The sequence below is a fragment of the Cimex lectularius genome, unplaced genomic scaffold (assembly GCF_000648675.2).
Source record: "Cimex lectularius strain Harlan isolate CLEC.00 unplaced genomic scaffold, Clec_2.1 scaffold77, whole genome shotgun sequence".
Classification (NCBI taxonomy): domain Eukaryota; kingdom Metazoa; phylum Arthropoda; class Insecta; order Hemiptera; family Cimicidae; genus Cimex; species Cimex lectularius.
The window spans coordinates 717846-741952 of NW_019392836.1; the positions used below are offsets into that span (position 1 = coordinate 717846).

A 24107-nucleotide genomic window follows, 5' to 3' on the forward strand; every position below is an offset into this window, starting at 1 on the left:
GTATCATTTTTTTTTTAAATTTGGCAAAAAGTATAAAAATAAATAAAAAGGAACTAGATTATATATATGTTTGATTATCCAGAAATAATCAACACAATATTAGCATTCTCAACTCCTTGGAATTCTTAATATTGTTTATTGACTATACTAGGTTTTGGGCGGTTTCCACTAGAATTTTGTTCGTTTTCAAAAGGATAGGCCATACTTATAACGTTTCCAGATGTCTGTGGGACCCATGGCCTATCTTCAACCTTAGAATCACTTTTACTCAAAATCTCTGCCTGAAAAGAAATGATTCATGACTAATTATAAAATAAAAATAAAATATCTTTTTCCTTATATTACATACATAAGAAATAATGTATGAAATAAATTACAAGACTGGATCAAAAGTGAATATTGATAGTAAATTAACTTTTTAGTATCCCTACTCAAATTTAAATTATTTTTAAAAGATTACAATTAATTAAGGTTTTTAGTTGAGATAAAAACGCCATTAAATGCCATAGTTTTATCTCAACTAAAAACCTTAATTAATTGTAATGTATGAATTGGCCAAGCGGTCCACGAAATTAGTGAATTTAATGATTTAAAAATGAAGTATACTTCACTAAAGCTCTCCGTGGCCATTTCATTTGTCGTCGAGAATCCAATCCGATTGCACGACATTTGAAAAATGGCAAAAAGGAGGGAAAATTCAAAAGGTGGGGTTGAGATGGGAAGTTGGTGTCCGAGGGGATCGAGGTCACGATAGCTTAAGTGGTAGAGCAGCGGCGTATCTAGCCGAAGATCGTGTGTTCGAATCCCGCTCGTGCCATTGACTTTTTTATCTCAACTAAAAACCTTAATTAATTGTAATGTTGAACCGGCACACGGGCACTACTGGGTCTGTCTTCACTCGCGGGTTTTTTTTGTTTGAGTTGTTCAAATGCGTTTAGGCATTACGCCATCTTCAGTGAAAAACTTTTTTCAAACAAAAAAACCCGCGAGTGAAGACAGACCCAATAGTGCCCGGGTGCCGGTTCAACATGAGTTCGCCAACTCGCAGACCAAACCCAATCATCTACTATAATTGTAATGTATTAATTGGCCAAGGGGACCACGAAATTAGTGAATTTATTTTTAAAAGGTTTACAAACTATGAGGAAATCATTAAAAAAAGTTCGCACTTTTTATATGATTGCAGGCCAATCGAATAAAATATTTTAAAATGTATATAAAGCATGCTGACAGTTGGTATAGATGCAACGTAAAGTAATGGCGAGGCAGTTGAAAAGTCAAATACATAAAACAGATGCACTTTTATGGATGGGTGAAAACAGGCGACACTCACTTCAATTGGAACTGACCTGAGGTCTTGGTCCTTTTAATAGTTGCGGCAAAGTCGGCGGTATGATTTCGACATCTTTTTTCACATCGTCACCGGTTGGAACCATATACTGCCCTTGGAAAAGGAATCCAACATCCTTCATCCTGATTAAGTACAGGAATGGACGGTCTGCCACGAAATGACGGGTGTAAGAAGCGATTAACGTTTCTACGAACGAAACTGAAAATCAAACAGAATACATTGGAACAAAAATGCTAATTATTTAAAAATCAATTGTAAAGATATAGTTGAAGCATCTAAATAGTAGAAGTATTGCCTTTCACTTAAAGTGAAGTACGTACCCGTTGAAGCAGCTGCAATAGTCCCTCTTTCGTTAACGACTATCTTGGCTTTATGCACCATGTCAGTGACTTTTCCACTTGTCGCAAACATGTTAGTAAGATTACTCTTGTCGGTGAACATACTTCCTGACCCTAACTGTAATTAAAATTCATAAATTAAATTAATTAAAGAATTGTAATAGGGATTTTTGCTCTCTCTCTCTCTCTCTCTCTCTCGGTGGGTTTTCTCTCTCTCTCTCTCTCTCTCTCTCTCTCTCTCCGTATCNTGGTGTGTCCTCTCTGTGTAAGTTCTATTAACTTCTACTTCTTTCTCATTCTCTCTATTTCTTTCTTATATATGTAACCTTAGTCTTGTCGATATTGTATCAATTGTATTGTCGATGTTGTCTGTTGAGGTTCCCTGCTATTTGAATAAGTCAAGCCGTACTTTTTTTCTGAAAGAATTTTTTGTTTGTATTTTAATTTTGTTCAAATCACCTTAGTCAAGATGTTGTTCAATTTGATGGAATAGTCTACAGTAAATTTCGGGATTTTGATCGAGACGTCGACATATGGAAGAGAGTCTAGTAAAGGAAGGAGAGGGATGAATGTGAGGTCCCTCATCAACTGCTTCATCCCTATCTTCGGCAAGACGAAGACCATGGTGTAGCGTGGGTCCTAAAACGGTAAATTACAGTTAAAGGGGAAACTACATAAACAAAAGGATAATAAACAAAACGCACGCTGTACGGAAGCTCTAATACTAGGGCATTAAGAGGTCCAATTACACCAGCTCTGAAATCCCCAGTCATAGACATAAACTCGGTTTTTACGCACTTTGAATTGGTGTAGAAGCAGCCAATTGAGTTCGACTGTGGGTCGAATTTGATACGCCAGTCGCCTTTGAAATAAACTACGTTGACGATCGCCAATGCTGAAAGAGGTGTGAAAGAACCTGGAAAATTTCTCTGTTTAGGCTTGTTTCAATAAAAGAAAATTGGAGTTGGCTTACTCTCAGTCGCGATCTCGGATATTGCATTGCTTGTCAGTTGTTTAACCCACTTATTGATGTAGCTGGAGATCGTCCCCGGTTGGCCGAAGTCCACAGCTTCGATACGAATGCCGAAACTTTCGAGAATCTTTGCCCTGTATGTTTCAAGAACCTTTAAACCTTTCTTCACGAGTATTTTGTTTCCTGATTTCATTGTTATACTGTTCGATGGATTCTACAGATTAAGAACAAATATAAACAAGAATTTTTATATAGGAATCAAGCAGGTTTTTTGCATCTTGATTTCTTAATAACACACCTGCAAATCCATGTTGTAGTCATGTAGAAATTTCCTCGCTGAAGTTGTGTTGTAAAAGCTGTCCAATCTGAGTAAGTGGAGTATCTCTTCCTCTGTCTTGCCTCCCGCGCCTGCCAAAATAAGCGCAAGCATGGTTTTAATGCTTGCTGGCGAGACGATTGTGTTTCCCTCATATTCGTCAAATATGCTCTTAAATTTATTAAAATTATAACGGGCGATAAGATAGTAAAACGATTAATCGGTGATGAATTTTTACCCGTGACAGTTCCATGTCGAAATGAGAAAAAACAAGCCGCCGATCACTTACAGACATGCTGGTTTCGGGATTGTACGCTACTCCTAACGCCGAAACCACTGAAAAAGAAAACACTTGTTATTCAGAAATAGATATTTGGAGAATTCAGATAATAGCAGTTCAGGATATGTTTGGCGATTTTTCGAAGCCAGACTAGTCCGACATTTCCGGCAAATAAGGCAGTTTAGTATAAATAATTAAGCTTGCTTAATCAATTTTTTTCATCTTCAGGACGTCTACTGTGGTAAAAGTCAATAAGAGCATTTGTCGATGTTGGGTTGTGGGATGTGCAGTCATACAGAAAACACAGCGTAGTGCTCAATTCTTTAATTTGCCGTTTCGAATGGTTTTATTCTTTTTTAAGGCAATGCTGGAATAAAGGTAGAGCCGTTTTTGTCCACTTTTTTTCCGGTGTTAGCATTAAAATCGTAGCCGTAGTGGTAGTTATTTTTTTTTGTTTCTTCTTTTTGAAGAACTACCACTTCGAAACGAATTACTGCTTCGATTTTAATGCTAACACCGGAAAAAATAACTAACACAAAGAAAAAACAAAAGCGGCTCTACCTTTATTCCAGCGTTGCCTTGCAAAAGAATGAAAACCATTCGAAACGTTGGCAAATTAAAGAATTGAGCACTACGCTGTGTTTTCTGTATGAATGCACATCCCACAACCCAACATCGTTGAATATAACAGTCATAAATAAAAGACAAGAGCATTTATGAAAGTTTATGTTGCAAAAATATGTTGTTTCATACTTTGTCTATTGGCACTTCCTGTTCAAAAGTTTAATAGTTGGTCAATCATTAATTTTTGATTGGTCAGGGTTTCTATTTCGTAAAAGGATATACATCTATAACTTTTAACAATATTCAGATAGTTTTAAAGTGTCTTTGCAAAATTAGTTTAATCATTTATCGTTAATTATTATTTCCAATTTTTATGCAAAGACGGTCGAGAAGAAAAATTAGTGTCACGAACGGGATTTGAACTCACGACCTTCGGCTCAATACGAGGTCACAACAGCTCAAATGGTTAAAGCACCGGCTTGTGACACTAATTTTTCTTCTCAACCGTCTTTGCATAAAAATTGGAAATAATAATTTGCAGTTTAAACTGTAGTCCAGTAGGAAATTAGTTCCTTGGTTTTATCAGTTTGCCACAAATTCTAGGCCATTTGGCAGTTTTCGGATGTTTGGCACTGTTGTACTAATCAATTGATTTATTCAGGTGGCTATGTTTCTTTGAAAAATTTAAGTAAATTTGTATGTGTGGTGATTAGTGACCGTTAATCGATATTTATTTAGAAATCGTGAGATGCGGTTTGGTGCGATGTAGGTTTCAGAAAAACATTTTCTTTATCGTGCCAATGTTTCGATCTTTATTGAGATCATCTTCAGGGCCTGAGATTTGCAAACATTGTGTATATATTACAATACAATCTCAATAAAGATCGAAACGTTGGCACGATAAAGAAAATGTTTTTCTGAAACCTACATCACACCAGACCTGCATTTCACAATTTCTAAATAAATGTAAATTTGTATATTTTTAGTCAGTAGTCGATTGCTGCTTGTTTTTATCACTTAGTTAAAAATTCTAGGCCCTTTAGGAGTTTTTGTCTGTTTTCCGTTGCACTATTGAATTTAAGGTTATTCAATTAGTTTTAAAGTGTATTTGCAATATTAGGTCAATTCGTGCTTTTTCAGTTAATAATCAATTTAAAGGTTTAATTTTTTCTAATGGGCATCCACAGCTTGGTCATTTCAGCCGCGAGCGAAATATTACAACGCACATTCAATTCGCATTCACACTAATAAATACATTCACAACCTATTTACATAGCATTCATTCTATTTGGTAGATGGACTATTCAATATTCCTCCATCGACCTGCATACAAAAAGAAAAAAAATTGGTTCTCCAATAATTAGATGGTGGAAATATGTCTAATTGTTACATCTACTATCTGTCTACTACAGATTACTATCCACTATCTAATTAATATAAATTTAATAATAAATTTTATGAAATGACTTTTTTTGGAAACGCTATGTAAATTATATTTTATGTATAGGTCGGGAACATTAGAGGTTCTAAAAGAATTCTTCCAATTAATTAATTCTCTACACCCTGTATAAATTTTAAATCGGAAATAAACTAAGTCGATTGTTTAAACTTTTTAGGCATAAAGCTGTCCATAATAAATAACACTTTTAAATAGACATATATACACAACCCACAACTACAGACACTATGATATGAGCAGATACTTTTCACCCTTAGACGCCCCAAAAAGTTGCTGGATACTTTTAACTCATAAAACATCTGTTGGACCTCCCCTTAACACCAGTTAATTATTACAAAAAAGAATTACAAACAATTAAAATCTTAGGTAAAAACAGTGGATATCAAGAAATATTTATCGATAGGCTATTAGTAAAAAGAACAAAGAAAACTTTAAAAGAAGCAACGAATGGACTCCAGCCACCCAACCAAAAATGTATCATTAGGTCTTCGTTGCTTGCCAAACATTGGTGGAAGCAGGAAAAAAATATTGACTATCAACTATAAATCATTTCAACTAATGTCAACTTGAAATCACTTCTTAGTTGTATTTTGTAAACTTTTTGGTTTGCATCCTGTGTATTCTGGCGTTTCGAATTTTTCATAGTACGTCGGCATGTTGACTCTCGCGTAGGTCTTTGTGATAAATGTCTGGAAATCCTCTGCTGATTCTTTGTAATCTATTTTTTTTAAACTTTCATTTAATACATTCATAATCAGTCGTCTTGTCAAACGCTATAAGTTAAATTTACGTCAGCAAGACGTTTTGACCATTTTTTTGGTCTCGACCTCTTTTTATTGGCCGTTTAAATTTATGAAATTAACCAGTGTTTACATATGTAAAATACCTACTTTCTTTTAGGTAAAAAAATCCGAGTCATGCAGAAAACAATATTTTTAGCTGAATCAAACCGAAATCGAAGGAGACCGGACAAAAGGCCATGCATTTTTGTACCATAACTTATGATTTTTTATTTTTGACACCTATATTAAATAATTTGGAAAGGTATTTACCAAAAGGCCAGAAAATCATCCAAGCGTGCATTTCGTCTGTGCCGGGACGATTTTGCCAGTGTTCACCTAAGCCTTCTGCAGTCCGACCGCAAATGCAGAACCGTCTTCATTCAGCACCAACTCTCAGGGGGATTAGAAAAAGGGGATTCCCGCTCCCTCCTCCTAACGTTGCGCAATTTATCCGGATTGGTTGTACGCTAATTTTTCTTCAGAATATCATGAGATTACCGAAATCGATTCTAATTGAAGAAAACAAAATCTGATTCGTAATTCATAAACTGCCATTGGTTCTGCCCTCTCTGAGGTACGCAATATTCATAAAAACCAACTGAAACTATACAGTAACTGAAAATCGTCAACATTCTTCAATAGGCAACATTACAAGAATGGAATTTCTAGAGCAGATAGAATGCTCTAAATATATCTTGAATATTTCAAAATCATTTCAAGTCTTAAGTTTTTTTTTTAAATGGAGAAGATAAAATTGAAAAGGAAAGAGAGAGGGGGGTGAGAGAGAGAGAGAGAGAGAGAGAGAGAGAGAGAGAGAGAGTGAGTGAGAGAGAGAGAGAGAGAGAGAAAGATAGACAGACAGACGTCCAGGAAGACCTCACGAATCTACCACCACTACATATCTTCATCCGTCGAGAGACACATTCACAGGCCTCCAATGAAAGCTTCAGTGGAGCTAAAGATAGACAAGGTTCTGTCCACGATGATCTCAAAATTCAGAGTTTTGTTCCCCAGACTGTGGCTGTTGAACGCGGTGCCAGTGAGATCAAAAGGGCATTGTCATCAATAGATCATCCAACTTGGGCAGTCAGGCACAAAGGCAACCACATCAATAGTAAAGTCCAGAACATTTTGGGTTGCATCAATCCCCTGTCGGACATTGGGTACTCCTTTTAACCTCAACCTTCCAGTAGGATTGAAAGCTTGCAAATTAAAACTGTTTGATTAGTAAAATGTTACATGAAGCAGTAGTGATTTATTAAAATGGTGATAAATCCATTAACCAATTTTCTAGTACATGCAGATTAAAGTTCATAAATTAGGCTGTGTAATCACAACGTCTCTAGAATAAGCTCGTGTGTATTTTTAGTTTTGATAAATGCCTTGAGATTTGGTCTTTGTCCAATTGGCTTTTTTTAATAAGTATGAAAATGATGTGGAAATGAGGTTATATTTTTCTTTGTCGTCCCAATGGAAATGGAAATGCAACAATGAACTTCGTCAATAATATTTTATTTCAAAAGAAGCAGTTACATGCTGTTACATTGTGTTAATCTACTGAATACGGAGATATACGGATACATTTTAATAAAGCGTGGTTAAACACCTCCGCTGATAATTCCCAAAACATTGGAAAAACGTGTGTGTATGTATTTTGTCCTCGTTCAGAAATCGACTTCCCTAAATCGAACACTGTTGAAATCAACGAGTCGAATTTTGACTTTTATTTTCACCTACAAGTCAACGTGAAATGGTCAAAAAGAAACAATTAATACAAAAAACGAATTTAATTATTTTGTTGAATTTAGTTTACTTGGGTATTGGTTTACGCCGGCGACTTTGGCACGTCCGCCGTCCGTCGGGTCGGATATTCGTCCGACGAAGACGACCGTCCGAGTAGCTTCGTCTTCTATGAAGAAGAGGAAAGGGTGGGATGCGTCGACGTCGGTTATGTACTCTCCGAACTTGCTGACCAGCTCAGCCTCTGGCGAATAAAAAAACAAACAAAACAGTTTAGCAATTAACTCGATTGAGTATAATGACCTGGGGATTACCAGTGGCTACGTAAGCCGTGCTTCCTTGTTCGTTGATTTCTAAGCCGGCTTTCTGAATCACGTTGGATACGACGAGGTCTTTAGCGCTCTCAGCTATGTCTGAAAGATCCGCCTTCGAGTTGAATATATCGGTTATTCCTAACTAAAACAAAATAGACAACATACACAAGAAGTAAATCAGATATATTTGTAGATTTCCAACAGTTAATTTACCAAGGTATACAAAGAGGCTTAACTGTACAAGGGAGATTTAAGTTGTGAAATTTTGTTCCACACCCTACTCACAACTGCTAACGCGCACAAACCTACCGACTACATATCCTCCTAAAGACCTAACAGTCGTCTTCCTGTGATGTTCAAAACCGTTGAAAATCTCCTTCTAACACGTTTAATACCCTTTCCCCCACATAAGCCTTCAAACTCAACTTTCCTTGCTGAAAATGGCCTTGTAAGCAGTTCTGCCCTGAAATTTTTCTAGCCGTTTCCCAGGCGTTCTATCGGTTCTGGAATCAGGGTACTTTCTAATACACTGATAGGCAAAAAATTTCACACACTTGTAATATAACCTGATTTTTTTATATATTAATCAAAGTTTCAGGTTTTTTAACGTTTAATTATTGAATCTTTGTCTAAAAAAGTAAAAAAAAGAGAAATTGCTACGGCAAATGAAAAAAAGAAAAAGACGGACAGATAAAATCTATTTTAATTTTGTTTTAGATATTTAATTAACATTTCAATATCGTGTATTTCCTCCTCTTGCCTTAATTACATCTCGAAGACGCCTGGGTATACTTTCTACCAGTCTGGAAATGTCTCTTTGTTGGACGTTAGCCTATACTTCAAGAAGAGTCCTTTCAAGATCGTGGAGTATACCAGGATACCAGGATGGACGTGCTTTTATACGTCTTTTGAGGTTATCCCATAAATGTTCGATGGGGTTCAAGACAGGAGAAAGGGCTGGCCAGGCTAAGACCCTGATGTTCTGCTGTTGAAGGTACGTTTGTACTATGCGAGCGACATGTGGACGGGCATTATCGTGCATTAGAAAAGGATTGTCGCTGATTTCATCGAGGATAAGCAACGCACGATGTTCCAAAATTTCATCCACATAGCGAGTGGCCGTCTCCACGAACAGCAACCAACTCTGTACCACTCTCCATTGAAATTCCCGCCCACACCATCACTGAGCTAAGTTGAAAAGGTTTGATCTGGGAAAAGTTCATTTTGCCTTCTCCTCACTCTTTCTCGCCCATCTAGAGACCGTAGAGCAAATCTACACTTATCTGTAAAAAGTACAGCAGACCAATCGTCCTAAGGCTGTGTTTTCGAGCAAATGCGAACCGTGCTACTCTGTGTTCTGGTCAATTCTGGTCCTCTTACGGTGCGAAAAGCCATCTGTCTATACTGATTTAATATTCTTCGAGCAGGACGTTCAGAAATTTGGACACCTCGAACTTCCTGGAGCTGAATCGCTTGAATAACAGTAAGGTGCCGGTTTCGCAAAATTCTCAAAGTCAAAAAACGGTCATCCTGTGGTTCTGTAACCCTAGGGCGTCCAGAACCGGGTCATCTATGGTAGGACCCAGTTTCTCGCAAACGTCTAACGGCGACTTGCAGAGTTTCGTAGGGAACTCCGATGGCAAAAGCCGCATACCGATGGAAAGTCCATCATCAAGTGCCACACCACGCGCAACATCCTCAGCACTAGTGGCATTTTTCAGTTTAAAAATTGAAATTAAGAAAACAAAGACGAAAACTTAACAGTTTATTTCTTCAGAATTCTGAAGACAGAATAAATATTTTAAATGCCGTACAAAGTAAACATTGAAATATCCTTTATCCTTGTTTTAGATTAAGGAGTAAGTGTGTTTACTTCTAATTGTTTTTCCCAATTTAAAACCTAGCATAAAAAATATTTATTGGTAAAAATAATGAGACAAATTAAGGGCAGAATTTTCTTTTATCGAGAAAATGAAAAAAAATCAATGGGGTGGAATTTTTTGCCTGTCAGTGTAGATACTCTCATCTTAAAATTGTTCCATCTGTTTTGTTCTTTGTGGTGTTCCTCATGGGAGTATCCTAGATCCGTTACTTTTCAACATAAACATAGCAGACTTCCCTCAACACCCAATACACTGTTCACATTTGTTGACGACACTGCAATCTGTGGAAACCGCGATCCTGTCCTAGAAAATAAAAAGAAATCCCACTATCCTTTCCCTCAAACTTTATCCCCTTTATCCTTAAACCCTTCTTTTATAGTACATACTGTCTCTCCTAAAATCGTACCTATTCCATGCTACAGAACCTCGTCCTCTTCCAACCATTCTATCCTCTCTGGTGTTCATCAAGGAGCATCCTATGTCAGTTACTTTTTAGCAAAAACACGGCAGATTTCCCTTATCATTGTAACACACACTGTTACCTTGCTAACGTTACAGCAATTTCTGCAAACCTCGATCCTGTCCTGGCAATTTGACCTCTTCAAGAACAGTTCCGTAAATGGAAAACAAAAAATTCCAATATGTGTCCTTTACCACATTTAACCTCAAATGCATAAAGACAATTAAAACCGTATCAAGACATCTTAGGCAAAATCAACGTTTCTTACAATCTTCTTTAACCACGGTCCTATTGAGGTGCGGCAACGAATACTCGGAGATTACTCTTATACAAACTGGCTCCTCAGAAGGGGCAATATTGATCCTACCTTTACTGCTGACATTCCTATGCATCTTTTAACTCGAATCCTATTCCTACCAACTACACCTTGAGTTATCAAAGTGGAAGAAAACAGCCATACCTTCCGACCTATACACCAACTACAATGACCGGCTTCCTCTGAAGTAAGTACTTTACCTAGATAGCAGAGTGACGTTGAATCCCTAAGCAAGACTTAAGAGCCAACTGGAAGACTTCAACGACACAAGTCTAAATACCCAACAAAATTTAAACAAGTCTTTATTTTGATCACATAGTACTATGGTTTCGCCAAGTCACCCAATACGCCATGCATCGAATTTTTCCAATCGAAGTCCTCACACAAATTGTTATAGCTCCTTGCCAGGACACACATCTCAAAACCCCATCCTCCACCTAACACCCTCCTGTAATGCCCAAAATCCTTGGAAGTCTTCTTCTAACAGGTTTAATACCTAACAGGACCATACTTATATGGCAGACCGACATGCAATTCCCACATAAAACAACTTATTTACAGGGACGCACGACTTCGAAAGCTCCTGGGACCATAATAAATTTTGAATCCCAGCGAAATTTAAACAAATCTTTACTTCGACTACATGGAATTGGACATGGTATCAACTAAGACCTGGGGCTACTCAAAATCAATGGAACTGGTTTGTGACTGGAATCACTAATAAGTTACTAACTCATTAGTGACGCGGATCCACACACGAAACAACTCAAAATATGTAGATCTAACAGTAGTTCTTCAATGAAATAGTAGAAAGGAAATCATCCCTGTCTTTGTTCGTGATGATTCCTGTGATGATTTAAGCGATGAAGCTGTCATACTGTACTATCATCGCTACAGAAGAGATACGATGAAAATTTTGCGTTCGTGCGTTTTTCGAACTTCATGCCTTGCCGTTTCAGTGACGTCTTTCTTCGAGTAACCAGGAACAAAAAGTTGTAAAAAACAGGATATTTAACTTTTTCACAAATAATATGTTCCTGTTTATCACCCAAACTTCAGCCACTAGTGAATCTGCCTGAAGTACTAACGGGTTATTCAGTTTTACCATAAGAGACTTTTTGCGTACCGGTTAGTAATTCGTCTAACTAATCAGTTTCTTTTGAGTGGCTCTATGCGTGGACGGCCTACGCCATCCAATCATTTCAATCAAAAGTCCTCAGACAAATTGTCCATACTCCTTGCTAGGTAAGTAGCGACAGTATTTATATACCCAGTTCCATAACAACCTCCAGATCTATTTTAACACATCTGCACAAGCATTTTCTTCATTTCCACATCGCGGGAACCCTCCACATCGCCTTAACTACCCTCTTGGACACTTCCTCTTATTCCCTTATATTAACTCTCATACGCCATCCTGTTGCGGAAACGTTCATGTAAAGTGATATTGCACTAGACTAGCCAGGGTGTGATCCTCAACTGCACCAGTAGAAGCAGAACCCTTCTGTAAAATTTCAGGCTGCCCTTAAAAAAGCAATTACTGAATGGATCAGGTTAAAAACTACGTGATGGAACATCTCACCTGGACAGAGAACGAAGTAACGACGAACAAAACTAAAGATCGTTGTCGGTCTGACACTGGACCTCAATAAGCACTTGAAAATAACGGGCGTGGCATAAGCAGAAATCGAACTCTCGGGCAAAGAAAAACTGGATCCAGTAAACAACTACCAATACTTATGGAAGCTAATAAAAAGCCTAAAGCAAGATAACACATTCAAGGGCAATAGACGTATATGTAGACGCAGTGTAAAAGGCTCTATAGCCAAGACAAATCTATCACCTAAGATCTCCACATTACTGTGAAATAATAATATTATACAATTAAATTGAACAAACAAACAAAAACTCCACATTCTATGATTTATCCAACTTGACAGTGCGATCGTCCATCACCGTTATGACCTTAGGCTATCTTTTTCACTTCCTTTGTTATTTTTGCTTTTGTCTCATTATAATGCGTACTTTGGAGTATAACACAGGCCGCTCCATTATTGCCTTCAAAATTACAGTAAGGTCACGTGACTGTCTGGTTTAAGGTAAAATACTGTTAGGGGAATGGTGATGCACTTGTTAGACACTAGTGTTAAAAGGAAAGCCATTTGATTTATGGTGAAAATGTATTTTATAGATTTAATTTTCATTTCAGTGTACGGTCGACTAGGAATGGATAGTGTATACAGGTAATATCTTTTTGGTTCTTAGTTGTTAATCATGGTTTTGAATTTTCAGTGGATTATCTGTTGCTACCTTTTGCCTGGTACAGTCATATGGCAAAAAGGCCCTTCTTCTGTTTTTTCTTTGATCTGGTAAGACGTTTCTAGAGGATCTTTGGAGTTTTAACAAAACATCACAGAAAGTAGCGAGTGTTCTTTTTTATAATTGGCAAATAACAAACCATCGTTGGTAAAATTTACCTTTGAAAGAACGGGTGCTAAGCTCGAAGCGAATTCCACTTTGAACTTGGGCAGTGAAAGTCTCGCAGTAATGGGCTCCATTTTATTGACTTCGGCCCTCAACAAGTCCGGTGTTATCGAGCTCATGACGTTATGCAAGTCGTTCTTTTTGAAAGGAAGGATTATGTACATGGCGAATCTTCCTCCCTACGAAGAGTCAAATTAATTTGATAAACAAAGGAAGAATGTCAATGGAATGCTTACAACGTAAGGAAGCCTGACGACGCTGGCGCTGAGCGCAGGCGATTCGACGTAGGACAGGTTGAACGTTGCTCTCATATAATCGACGTCGACCGTGGTTTTAGGATCCACCTGGAATTTCCCACGCATCGTCTCGTTCGCGGCGAAAATATTTTCCCACACTCCTTTGAAATAGACGGCGTTCAAAAGAAGAAGAACTATGCTGTCTTCAGTGTCAGCTGAAATGAAAGGAAATTGAGAATTATTCACTTAATTATTCAGAAATCGTGAGATGCGGTCTGGTGTGATGTAGGTTTCAGAAAAACATTGTCTTTATCGTGCCAACGTTTCGATCTTTATTGAGATCATCTTCAGGGCTCGAAGTGTTTGTCTTCTGTGTAATTGTGCCATTCTTGCATGTCGTGTTGAGAGTGCCTATTATTCACTTAGGTGGTCAGGTTATTAGTGAGTCAGACTATATCTATGGATTGGTTCTGGGTTCGAACCCCGGCATAGCCCTTGCAATTTTATTTGAGATTAATTTGGAAAACGTACGTCCCCCATGGTCCTATAGGTCCTAGTTCCATAGCTGATGACATAGCTATCCTATTCCTATCCCGATCCTATCATCTCCCACAGATAACTTTCTAGCCTGCATTTCTTTGCTGGAAGTGGTATCCCTAGAGCACCTAGTCTGAACGGTTTTTTTATATTATTTTGTTTTTGTTCACCTAAACCAGTTGCAGTGTTAAACATCGTATTTTGTTGCTGGTTTAACTTCTTGGTTTTCTGACATTCAATTTTATGAAATGGTGGTTTAATTTAATGGTTGAATATTTTTTAATTAGTGTAGCCAAAAGTAGTCTTAATAGTTTTGGTTTTTTATTGTTTGTTTCTTTACCTAAGCAATGAATTGCTGCATTAAAAACTTGAAACATTAAACATAATGTATTATTGCTAGTTTAGCTTCTTGGCTTTCTGTCTTATATTTTTTTTGAAATAATGGCCTTTAATTCTTGAATATCGTTCAATTATGGTAGTAAATAGTAGTAACAAGTTAGGTTTTTAATTTTTTTTTTCATTTAAACAGAATATCGCTGCGTTAAACATCGTGTTGTGTGCTGGTTCAGCATCTTGGCCTCCTAATCTTCAATTTTTTCAAATAGTGGCTTTTAATTGTTGAATATTTGTCAATTAGTGTACCAAAATAAGTCTGAACGGGATTTGTTTTGTATTATGTTGTTTCTTTTCACGTAAGCGGTGTATCGTTGCGTTAACACATCGTGCTGGGTAGGAATTTCGTTTGAGATTATGCTGGGTTAAGTAGTTCGACTCAACGTCCGAGGGACCCAAACGTTAAGTCCTCCAGTACAACTCGAGTAACTCCTATCATCTTTAACGAAGGATTCACCTAATTAATTCATTGTTTTATGGACGCCATCATCTTCTCTCTTGAGTTTAAGGAAGGCGAATGTTGAGCAATAAAGTATGGCACGATGGACTGATATTAAAACTGAATCTTCCCAACACATACTTCTTTGCCCGGGAATCCAATTTCGTGGTTAACTCTGGTTTCTCACAAGGTATCCTAATTCTTAAAGATAACCGATCAGGTATCCTGTTATGTCCTACGGAAACCTTCAAACCCACAGTTCTTTGCTGGAATTGGTGTCTCTAGAGCGTAAGCAGTTCTGCCTTAGAGTATGTTTGGAGTATATTTTGCCTTGGAGTATTTGCTTTGGGACTGAAATCAAATCGTTCCTTTCTAGTTTATACAATCTCATCCTACCTGATCGTTTCATTCTTGCTACCGAAGCTCAACCTCTTCCATGCACTCTGTCATGTCTGTTGTTCGTCAAGAAAGCATCCTTGATCCGTTACTTTTTAGTATATACAAGGCAGTCTTCCTTTAATACCCTGACACACTCACCACCTTTGTTGATGATACAGCAATCTCTGCAAACCTCGACACCGTTCTAACAAATTCGATCCCTTCAAGCCCACCTCATTACCTTTGACCCAGGTTCAGTAAACGGAGTACTTTCTATGCCCTCAAACGCAAAATACTCCCTCACGTTTATCTGAATTAAATTCCACTTCCAGCAGCAGACCCCGTCAAATACTTGAGATTGGGGTGGGCACTACATGCACGGCCACTTATGCTCTTTCTTTATAACCTATCTGCTTATGGCATAAATTGTTGCAGGTATGCATTAATAATAAAAAGAAAATATTATATTTTACCTTCTGATAAAAGATCCTGAATATGCCCTTTTGTGACAGCTTTTGCCCATGCATTGATGTGCGTGATTGTGGCTGAAGTGTTTTTGAAGTCGACCTGATCAATTGTCGCGTTGTAAAGGTTTAAAATTTTCTTCTGGAAAGATGGCCGAGGTTTCGCCCCTTTGTCCATGAATAGTTTTGTGCCGATGTCCAGATCGTAGCCGGCATATTCTTTCTTGAAATTGAACAGGGTTTAGGACGAGATTTCTTTTTACCGCGATGGTCTAATCTGCTTACCTTGAGACAGTTGACGATTTTCGCCAGTTTTAACGTGGAAGTCGATTTCGATTTGTCATCTTTCAAGTCGAGGGCTTCCCTGAGCTGCTTCGCCGAACTCCCTTTCGCCCCTTCATAAAGGGTCGCCAAGACTAGCTTGAGACTTATGGGCGACAGAATCACATTCTTGTTTGCACCGCTGGCTCCTACCGCCTAAAAAAATGTAAAAAAAATTACTATCATATTATGATTTCAAAGGGTGGAAACCTGAAAATGTTATGTACGCATGCTATTACATATTAGAAGCGACAAATTACTACTACCTTCGTTAAATTCCAGTCAAATTCGTTGAACTTTTCACTTCCGTCCGGGTCCACGGTGCATGGTGATCCATTTGCTGTCAAATGCAATCCAGCTATACCTAAAACACATACAAAAAACAAATGTTTATTATTTATGAGTTCAAATTAAAAATATTTAGATCAAGTAAGTATAGTTGACAACAAAAAGAAAACACTTTAAACAGCCGTCTCACATGGGAAAATGGTACTTTGCAAAGAGTCTATGTCTCGATTCAATTTTCACCTTTGCGGAACAAAATTTCAACTATGAGAAGTATTAAAATAAAGCCGAAGTTCTGAAGCATTGTAAAAAGGTCACATCCAAAATAGTCAGTGAATGCATCCACAATTGCCAAAACCTGGGCAAACATAACAACTGTCATCTTAGGTACCGTGGCACAAAGATTTTCTGGATAATGAACAAACAGACTAAATGGCTAGAGGAGGATCTGTAAGACTAAAGCCCCTGAACATGTTAATTGGGATGAAAAGATCAAATAATAGACTCCTCAGTCTCAGAATGGGTTCACCAAAAACAAAAGAAGTGGACGAAATCCAGAGGTGTCAGACACAGTAAACTCATGTAACAACCCTCACCAAAACTGGCAAGCACTTTGCTACAGTTAGACAGGGTACAACTTAGGGGAGTGATAGCATCGGTCACTGGCACCTGGGAGTAGACCTCGTTTATAGGTAATGTAATGAGGAGGAAGAAACTACCACCCATATCATCATGGAATGAGAAGCAACAGTTCAATGAACCATAAACAGAAGACCAGAGAAAAAGAATTGCAGCAATGACATCCTAGAGACTAAGGCTGCTTGGGAAATACCAAATCCTTGTTGCATAGTATCTCGTCATTACAATCATGATAAAAATAATTATATATTTCAATTAATTATACTTTATCTAAGATCTTGGTTGAGATGAAAAAGTATAATAAATTTAAATAATATACACGGTCAATTATGACTACTAAATATATGGATTATATATTTACTTATGCTATAATAGATTGTAGCTTTCATTTGCGAGGCTAAAGCGTTCTTGTTTTGTTCTGGAAGAAGTTAACATTTGTTCTTGCTTAGCTATTGCATGGAAAAAATAACGATCTGAACTGTACAGGCGAAGATTCATCTAAGCGGTGTATCGCTGCGTTAAAACCTCATTTTCTATTGCTGGTTTAGCATCGTTAATCTCCACCCTTCAATTTTAAAGAATTGCTTTGAATTTTTGAATTCACGTCGATTTGAGAAATCATACCTTGTTTTATTTTATTTTTGTTAAATTATTTCTATCCACGTAAGGCTGTATCGTGTTATGTTGCTTGATTAACACCTTGACTTTCAGACAAACAATTTTATGAAATGATAGCTTTTAAATGTTTTTGATTTTTTTAAACCTATGTAGTGTATCGCTGCGTTGAAAACTCATGCTTTGATGCTGGGTTAGCACCTTAATTCAATTAAGACATAGAACTGAAACCATCTACGAATGTACAATAGGCCAAATGGACTACCTAGTAACTTCTCATCATCTTCATTATCAATTTTTTAACCTGAGATGTCGACGCCAGGAAAAGTGTCAGAAGGCTGCAGAGCCTGGGGAGCACAAACCCTGCTTCCTAATAACCGTCACCAACATCATCATCTTTTCAGTATTAGAAGTATCAACCACTTTTTTACTTACGAACACTCTGGAAAGTATGGTCTTGAAGAAGAAATCAAATTTAGTTTCTACTGCCAAGCTTTTGACCTATTTTAAGGCCATCATCAGGGCAAAACAATCTTACATATATCTACCGATTGACATATTTAAGTTTCTACAGGCGATCTCAAATTTCCTTGAAGATCGGACTGTAACTATTATAGTCCTTGGCATTGTTGGGACTGAGTCGGCCTACAAGGAAATTTGACATCATCATCAAACCAATATACCAAATATCTAAAGTCTACTAAGTATTGGCTAAATTAGTGCAAGACAATACAGACCAAGATAAAACAGCGAGACTAAACGGACCAGGAATAAATCAGGACAATTGTTTATAATTTGAATTCACAGGCTGAAAACAATTTAAGCAATGAATCGCACAACTGTGCATACTCAGGAATCTTGGAGAAATTTGAGGATCTGGAAATGCCAACTTTGGAAAAGTAAGAAATCAGTTTTGAGAATTGGCATAAAAAGAAAAAAAGCTTTATTTTTGAAGTTTTTTTGTAAAGCCGGAGAGGTGATGAACCTGAAGTTTCGGTTCATTTCAAAAGTTTCGGTCTGTCAGACGAGTTTCGGCTTCGCCATCTTCACTGTCGGGTTTTAAACAAAATTGTTGTTATAAACTGAAGATGGCAAGGAGAAAAGCAGCAGCAACAGTGAGAATAAGCAGACCAAAATGATCAGAAACTATTTAACGGCACTTTTACAAAACTTCCAGATTATTGTTCAATGTTCATCCACGAAATCCGTTACGATTATCAATTTATCCCATAAACCGTTTTACTGATAGTTTCTCCATTATTGCAGTTATTCTGGCTAATCTGAACAAAACTGAGCATACCAAATAACCAAAGAACAAATTTTGGAACTGGGGAAAAAACCCCAGGAATAAATTTAAGGAATGATCGCTAACTGGATAATTTCAGGTAGTTCGAAATGTTAATTTTTAAATGGTCCAACTTTGAGAGTTTGTTAAATAATAATCTAGTTGTTTATTCAAACGGAAACCCGAATGGGATTTACGTTCTGACGGGCGAAGGGGGTCATCGGTAAATGACCTTTCGTGAGTAAAAAGCTCCCTCCTGCCGGTGATTAACAATTGAGAACGTTCACCAGTATAAAACAGATATATAGGCAAAATTAAACATACCTACGAAGCTCAAAAATATATTTTAAAAAGTCATGTATTTTAATATAAAGAAATCTATTTTCCGGACTGCCCTGATGAGAAGAATCTCCGTTGTTTTTGTGTTTCAAAGTGTTTTGGCATTTTTACATTCACTGAATGTCTGCATATTTATCTCGCCTTAATACTAGTGTCGCGGATGAACAAATTAATCAGTCGGGTATCCGCATGTTTCTCTCACCCTGTAATTTGACAAAATTCTCATGTGAAAGATCAGAAAAAGAAAGAAAACCCGCAGATGGTAGGTATGCCCTCAGCTGTTTGTCGGCCCATATATTAGGGTAATTGATAATGAACTAGTGTCGCGGGTGGATGATTTAATTAGTAGGATGTCCGCATGTTTCTCTCGCCCTAATGTTAAGTATCTGATTACAAAGTAGAACGCTAACTTTAATTGATTAGAAAACATTTTGGTAATTGCTCAAAATACGCGAGAAAGACCAGAAAAATAAAGAAAACACGGAGAGGGACGGCGATCACCTCAGCTGTTTGTCGTCCGTCATATATATATATATATATATATATATAAAACGGTAATTGATAATGAACTAGTGTCGCGAGTGGATGATTTAATCAGTTGGATGTCCGCAAGAATCTCTCGCCCTAATGTCAAGTGTCTGATTACAAAGTAGAACGCTAAATTTTATTGATTAGAAAACATTTTTGTAATTGGACAAAATACGCGTGAAAGACCAGAAAAATAAAGAAAACACGGAGAGGGACGGCGATCACCTCAGCTGTTTGTCATCCCATTTTATATATATTATGATAATTGATAATGAACTAGTGATAATGAATGGATGATTTATTCAGTTGGATGTACATGTTCTCGCCCTAATACTAATCATAACCCCTTATATCCTAATGATAATCATTTGACTACGAAGTAGAACTCTAGATTTTGCTTTGTTTCCACGTGTTAATAACAAAATATTGTAGAGAATGGATCAACTGATGAAGTGGATGCCCGCATCTAGTGTTGCCGCAGGCCTCGAGAATACCCACCTTGGGTGTTGGCAGTCCGGGGTCGAACCACTGACGTTGGGCACCGGGTGATGTGAACAACTACGTCAATTCAGCACCTAAAGTATGCAGTTCCTAGATACAAAACCATTCACACTCTCACTCATTCCTAAACACATTCTTTCTCATTCATATACCATTCATTCAATCAGGATGGTGGGACATTATTCATCCCGATTAGACATCACCTTTTACAGCGATTGACTAATCTAATTTAGGGTTGATGGAGTGGATACCAGGAACTGGAGGAATTCCTCTTATCAGTGAAACTCTGTACAGTTTATTGCACTCCTGAGTCGATGGGGTACTTTATATTCCTCACATTACATATTCATGCCAATAAATATATTTACCACACTCAACAAAAACTACCAGTACAATATCAAATTAAATAACCCTGTTTACTTCAAAAATCGGAATGGAGGACCCAAAGATGCCGTTCTCGATCACAATTTTTATTTTGGGCTGCTTTCCTTCCTACTCACTTCCTGCACATAACCATTTGAGTGACTATGACAGGGTCAGGGTCATAACATTATTAGAGGAAATAAAGCAGCGCGTAGTCGCAAGGAGATTGAGTGTAAATCCCTCTACAACAGGAAGGGTTCTTCTGTGGTTCAGAGAAACAAGGCTTCACCCTAGAAAGCCAGGACACGGTCGACCTAGGTCTACATACGAGAGAGAGGCGATAGATTCCGTCATCAGGCTCTACAATGCCGCAAAGAAATAAGATAAGAAATCTTGTAAGGCAAGTCCGCAATATTTCGATTTCTTCCAGGACTAAAAGAAGAAGACTAATGAAAATAACCTTAGAGCCCGGAATGTGAACCCTTACCAGGCTCGTGGACCTTTTCTTTTTTCAGTATTAGAACTATCGACCACTTTTCACTCCCGATCTTGGTTTGTTCTTGAAAAAAACAAAACCAAATTCAGTTGTTCTCCCAAGCTTTCTACATATTTTATGGTCATCGTCAGGGCAAAACAACGTTAACTATGTCTCAATACTTAAGTTTTTTTACAGAATGCCAATCTGTGACCATATTTAAGATTGTTTTGCCCTGATGAGTGTTTTAAAATAGGTCGAAAGTTGGCCGTAGCAACTGAATTTGCTTTCTTCTTCAAGACCATAACTTGATCTAGCGGGTACCTCTTCTTACAATGGCTCTGAAAATGACCAGGACGTGAACGTGTGAATGGGACATTGGGGACGAGTTCTTTTTACAGTTGAGGTGAGAATTGGCCTCAAATCTCTAGATAGGCGTAATTTTATGTGGAGACCCTCAAGAGCCCATAGCCTCATGCTGTATGGTTCTTCAGATGGCATTCCATGGTGGGTCATTGATGTTCTGGGGTGACATTTTGTTGGATCGCCCGCACCGAATTGATGTTGTGCGAGGAAGATCTCTAACTTCACAGAGGTACTTACAATACTCGAAGAACATGCAATGCCATTTGCCCCCCCCCCATCTTGCTAATTCAAGCTAATGCCAAGCCCCATAGAGCCCGTATTTTGGATGACTACCTGAATGAGATTGGAATTAAGTGCTTGTTGTGGCCAGCTCGGTGTCCAGATTTGAACCCTATCGAACACTTTTGGGACCAATTTAAGTGACGAGTACGATGGCGAAACACAGGACCTATGACCCTACCCAAAAACTCGCTCGGGCAATATTGCTTTAGATCAAGGGATGTGGAAATAACGTCTACACTGCAATGTGCTTGTTGAGAGTGGTACAGAAGACCACAATAAATAAAACTTCTCTGTACTGAAATTAAAAACAGGCAAACACCGTCTATCAAATCAAATTTATCAAAAAATTTCCAATAACAGTGAATTTGGGTGACGCGAGTTAAAAAGTTGAAGGTCGAAATGTTATCTATCGTTCATGAAACGATTAAACGATTAGGGAAAAAATATATACGAAATATTTGATAAAATCTTTGTTAAATTTAAACAAAAATAAACAATTAGGTGATCAGTTCAATAAAAAAGGTAGTATTTTATTGATATTATTTGTTATCCATTCAGTTAAAAAGATTAGTACTTTATTTCCGTAATATTGTTTAATATCATCAAATGGAAGTAATTTTAATTTGTAATGATAAAGATGTTTCTCAAATCATATTTTAATACTGTTTGTCCGAGGTAAAAATAAATCCTCAAGGAGTCCTGAACCTGCCTGTATGGTAAACATGTTTTGAAACTCCGTCGCGAATTTTTCAAATTTTTACCCTAAAAAGAAAAAAAAACAGGCGAATTTCTTCCCCTACACGGTGTATTGAAATTTTTCGGGTCAAGTTTAAAACAGGTTTTCCTACGGCTAAAACTGGAAACAAGACGAGAAATGGGTTCGCGAAGGAAAAAAAAACCCCGACATTTTTCCACTTTGCCCAAATTTGCAATCTTTTCTCAAACCGGCATATAAAAAAAAGCCCAAACAACTTCTGAATTTGCAAAAATCCGGTCAAGACAATTGCACAAAATACGGACTTTCCGGAAACCTGCGAGAGATTTGCAAAGTCGAGGAAGCAGGAAAGAAGCCGTTTCGGCCTTGATTCTCGGACAAACAAGCCGCGAGACACATTCAAGTCCTGAATAAAAGGACTTCAGAATCCTTTGCATCCTTTGTTTCATAGAACCTCTCAAGATAAAATAACGAATATCAGACAAATGACCTACGTCAATTTCAAAGAGATAACGTCATAAAACTGATCTTATTTTCAATATTAACAGATATCACTATAAAAACTAAGTGATAAATAAACCATGGGTTGTTTTATTAATAGTAGGTTTTACTTTAATAGGTTAAAAAAAATCAAAGCACAGAGGCAGTGTTTGTTTATTGCGCTTTTAAATTAATAAAATGAAATAAACCGACGCAATAAATCAACCGACGACTACAAAGTACATATAATAAATCTGAATCACTGAGAAAAAATGAAGAATTCAATTAATCCTTTGTATAACAAAAAAATAATCGAATAACCGGTCTTCCTTCACCTTGAGTCTCGTTCTTTTTATCTCCCTCTCTTCCATCCGTTATACTATTTTAATTTAAATTTATTTACAAAACCGCGATCGAATTAAATACTGGATTAGTCTCGAAAGAAATATTTAGAAAAATCCCCACCTTCAAAAATTGTAATTGTACAAGTATATGTGTATAGGATATGCATATTTCTTTTGTTTTGATGATTTTGTTTTATGCTACTTACAGAAAAGGATTATGGTTGTTAACATAGCGGCTGTCTGGCACGGACTGAACCAAGAGAACTAGAGAAGCGCTTAGTGATCTCCCCCGTCGGACATCGTTCAGATCGATTATCTGTACTCGATTCACGGGAAAACTCGATGTTCTTGGCTCTCTTCGTTCGCTTTTCACCGATTGCAAACGTTTTCCGAAGATGATTCGAAAAAAGGTAAACTTTGTTGGAAAAACGAGAAAAATTATTTGTCGAGTTTTTTAAGCCGATTTTGCCTGTAATTCGGATAGTTGGTGTTCGGGTCCGCTTATGCTCGTACTTTTCGGACTTTTTTCAAACCTTAAGTCTTAAGCGTCTGCGTATTCTTAAATATATCGTGTATACAATTTATTGCAATGAATTCGTTAAAACATTATTATTCCTGATCGTACCGTTTACTTGAGTGTCATCACCAATAAGCAGAATAATGCAAAATCAATTTATCACGAAATTTACCAATTACAAATTCATTTTATTAACGCTTAATGTATTATTGGATTCTGGAATGCAATAAAAGTAATAAAACGACATGACGAAATGGGCGCTTACAATACGTTTTTATGCAATCTGGAATAGATTCCAGCATAATTTGGCTTACATTTCATGATGAGTTAATGTTATCAATAATT

At 37.3% G+C, this 24107-nt stretch overlaps 1 protein-coding gene across 3 annotated transcripts; it reads right to left on the bottom strand.

The window, feature by feature from the left end:
- LOC106669534 lies at positions 1 to 23555 on the bottom strand. 3 transcript variants are annotated; one of them, XM_014399063.2, is made up of 16 exons: positions 23452 to 23555; positions 16295 to 16392; positions 15993 to 16184; positions 15717 to 15930; positions 13497 to 13711; positions 13254 to 13439; positions 8118 to 8259; positions 7877 to 8047; positions 3217 to 3314; positions 2961 to 3149; positions 2663 to 2876; positions 2394 to 2605; positions 2149 to 2328; positions 1672 to 1807; positions 1350 to 1549; positions 1 to 281 (listed from the first exon to the last, which is right to left on the bottom strand). In XM_014399063.2, exons 1-16 carry the CDS (start codon positions 23474 to 23476, stop codon positions 126 to 128), a joined length of 2628 nt encoding a protein of 875 aa, XP_014254549.1. In that variant the 5' UTR covers positions 23477 to 23555; the 3' UTR covers positions 1 to 125. The 3 variants fall into 3 exon arrangements, with proteins under 3 accessions (XP_014254549.1, XP_014254548.1, XP_014254550.1); XM_014399062.2 differs by having other exon boundaries at positions 16292 to 16392; XM_014399064.2 differs by having other exon boundaries at positions 7 to 281; positions 1334 to 1549; positions 16292 to 16392.
- Between the last annotated feature and the right edge of the window lie 552 nt (positions 23556 to 24107).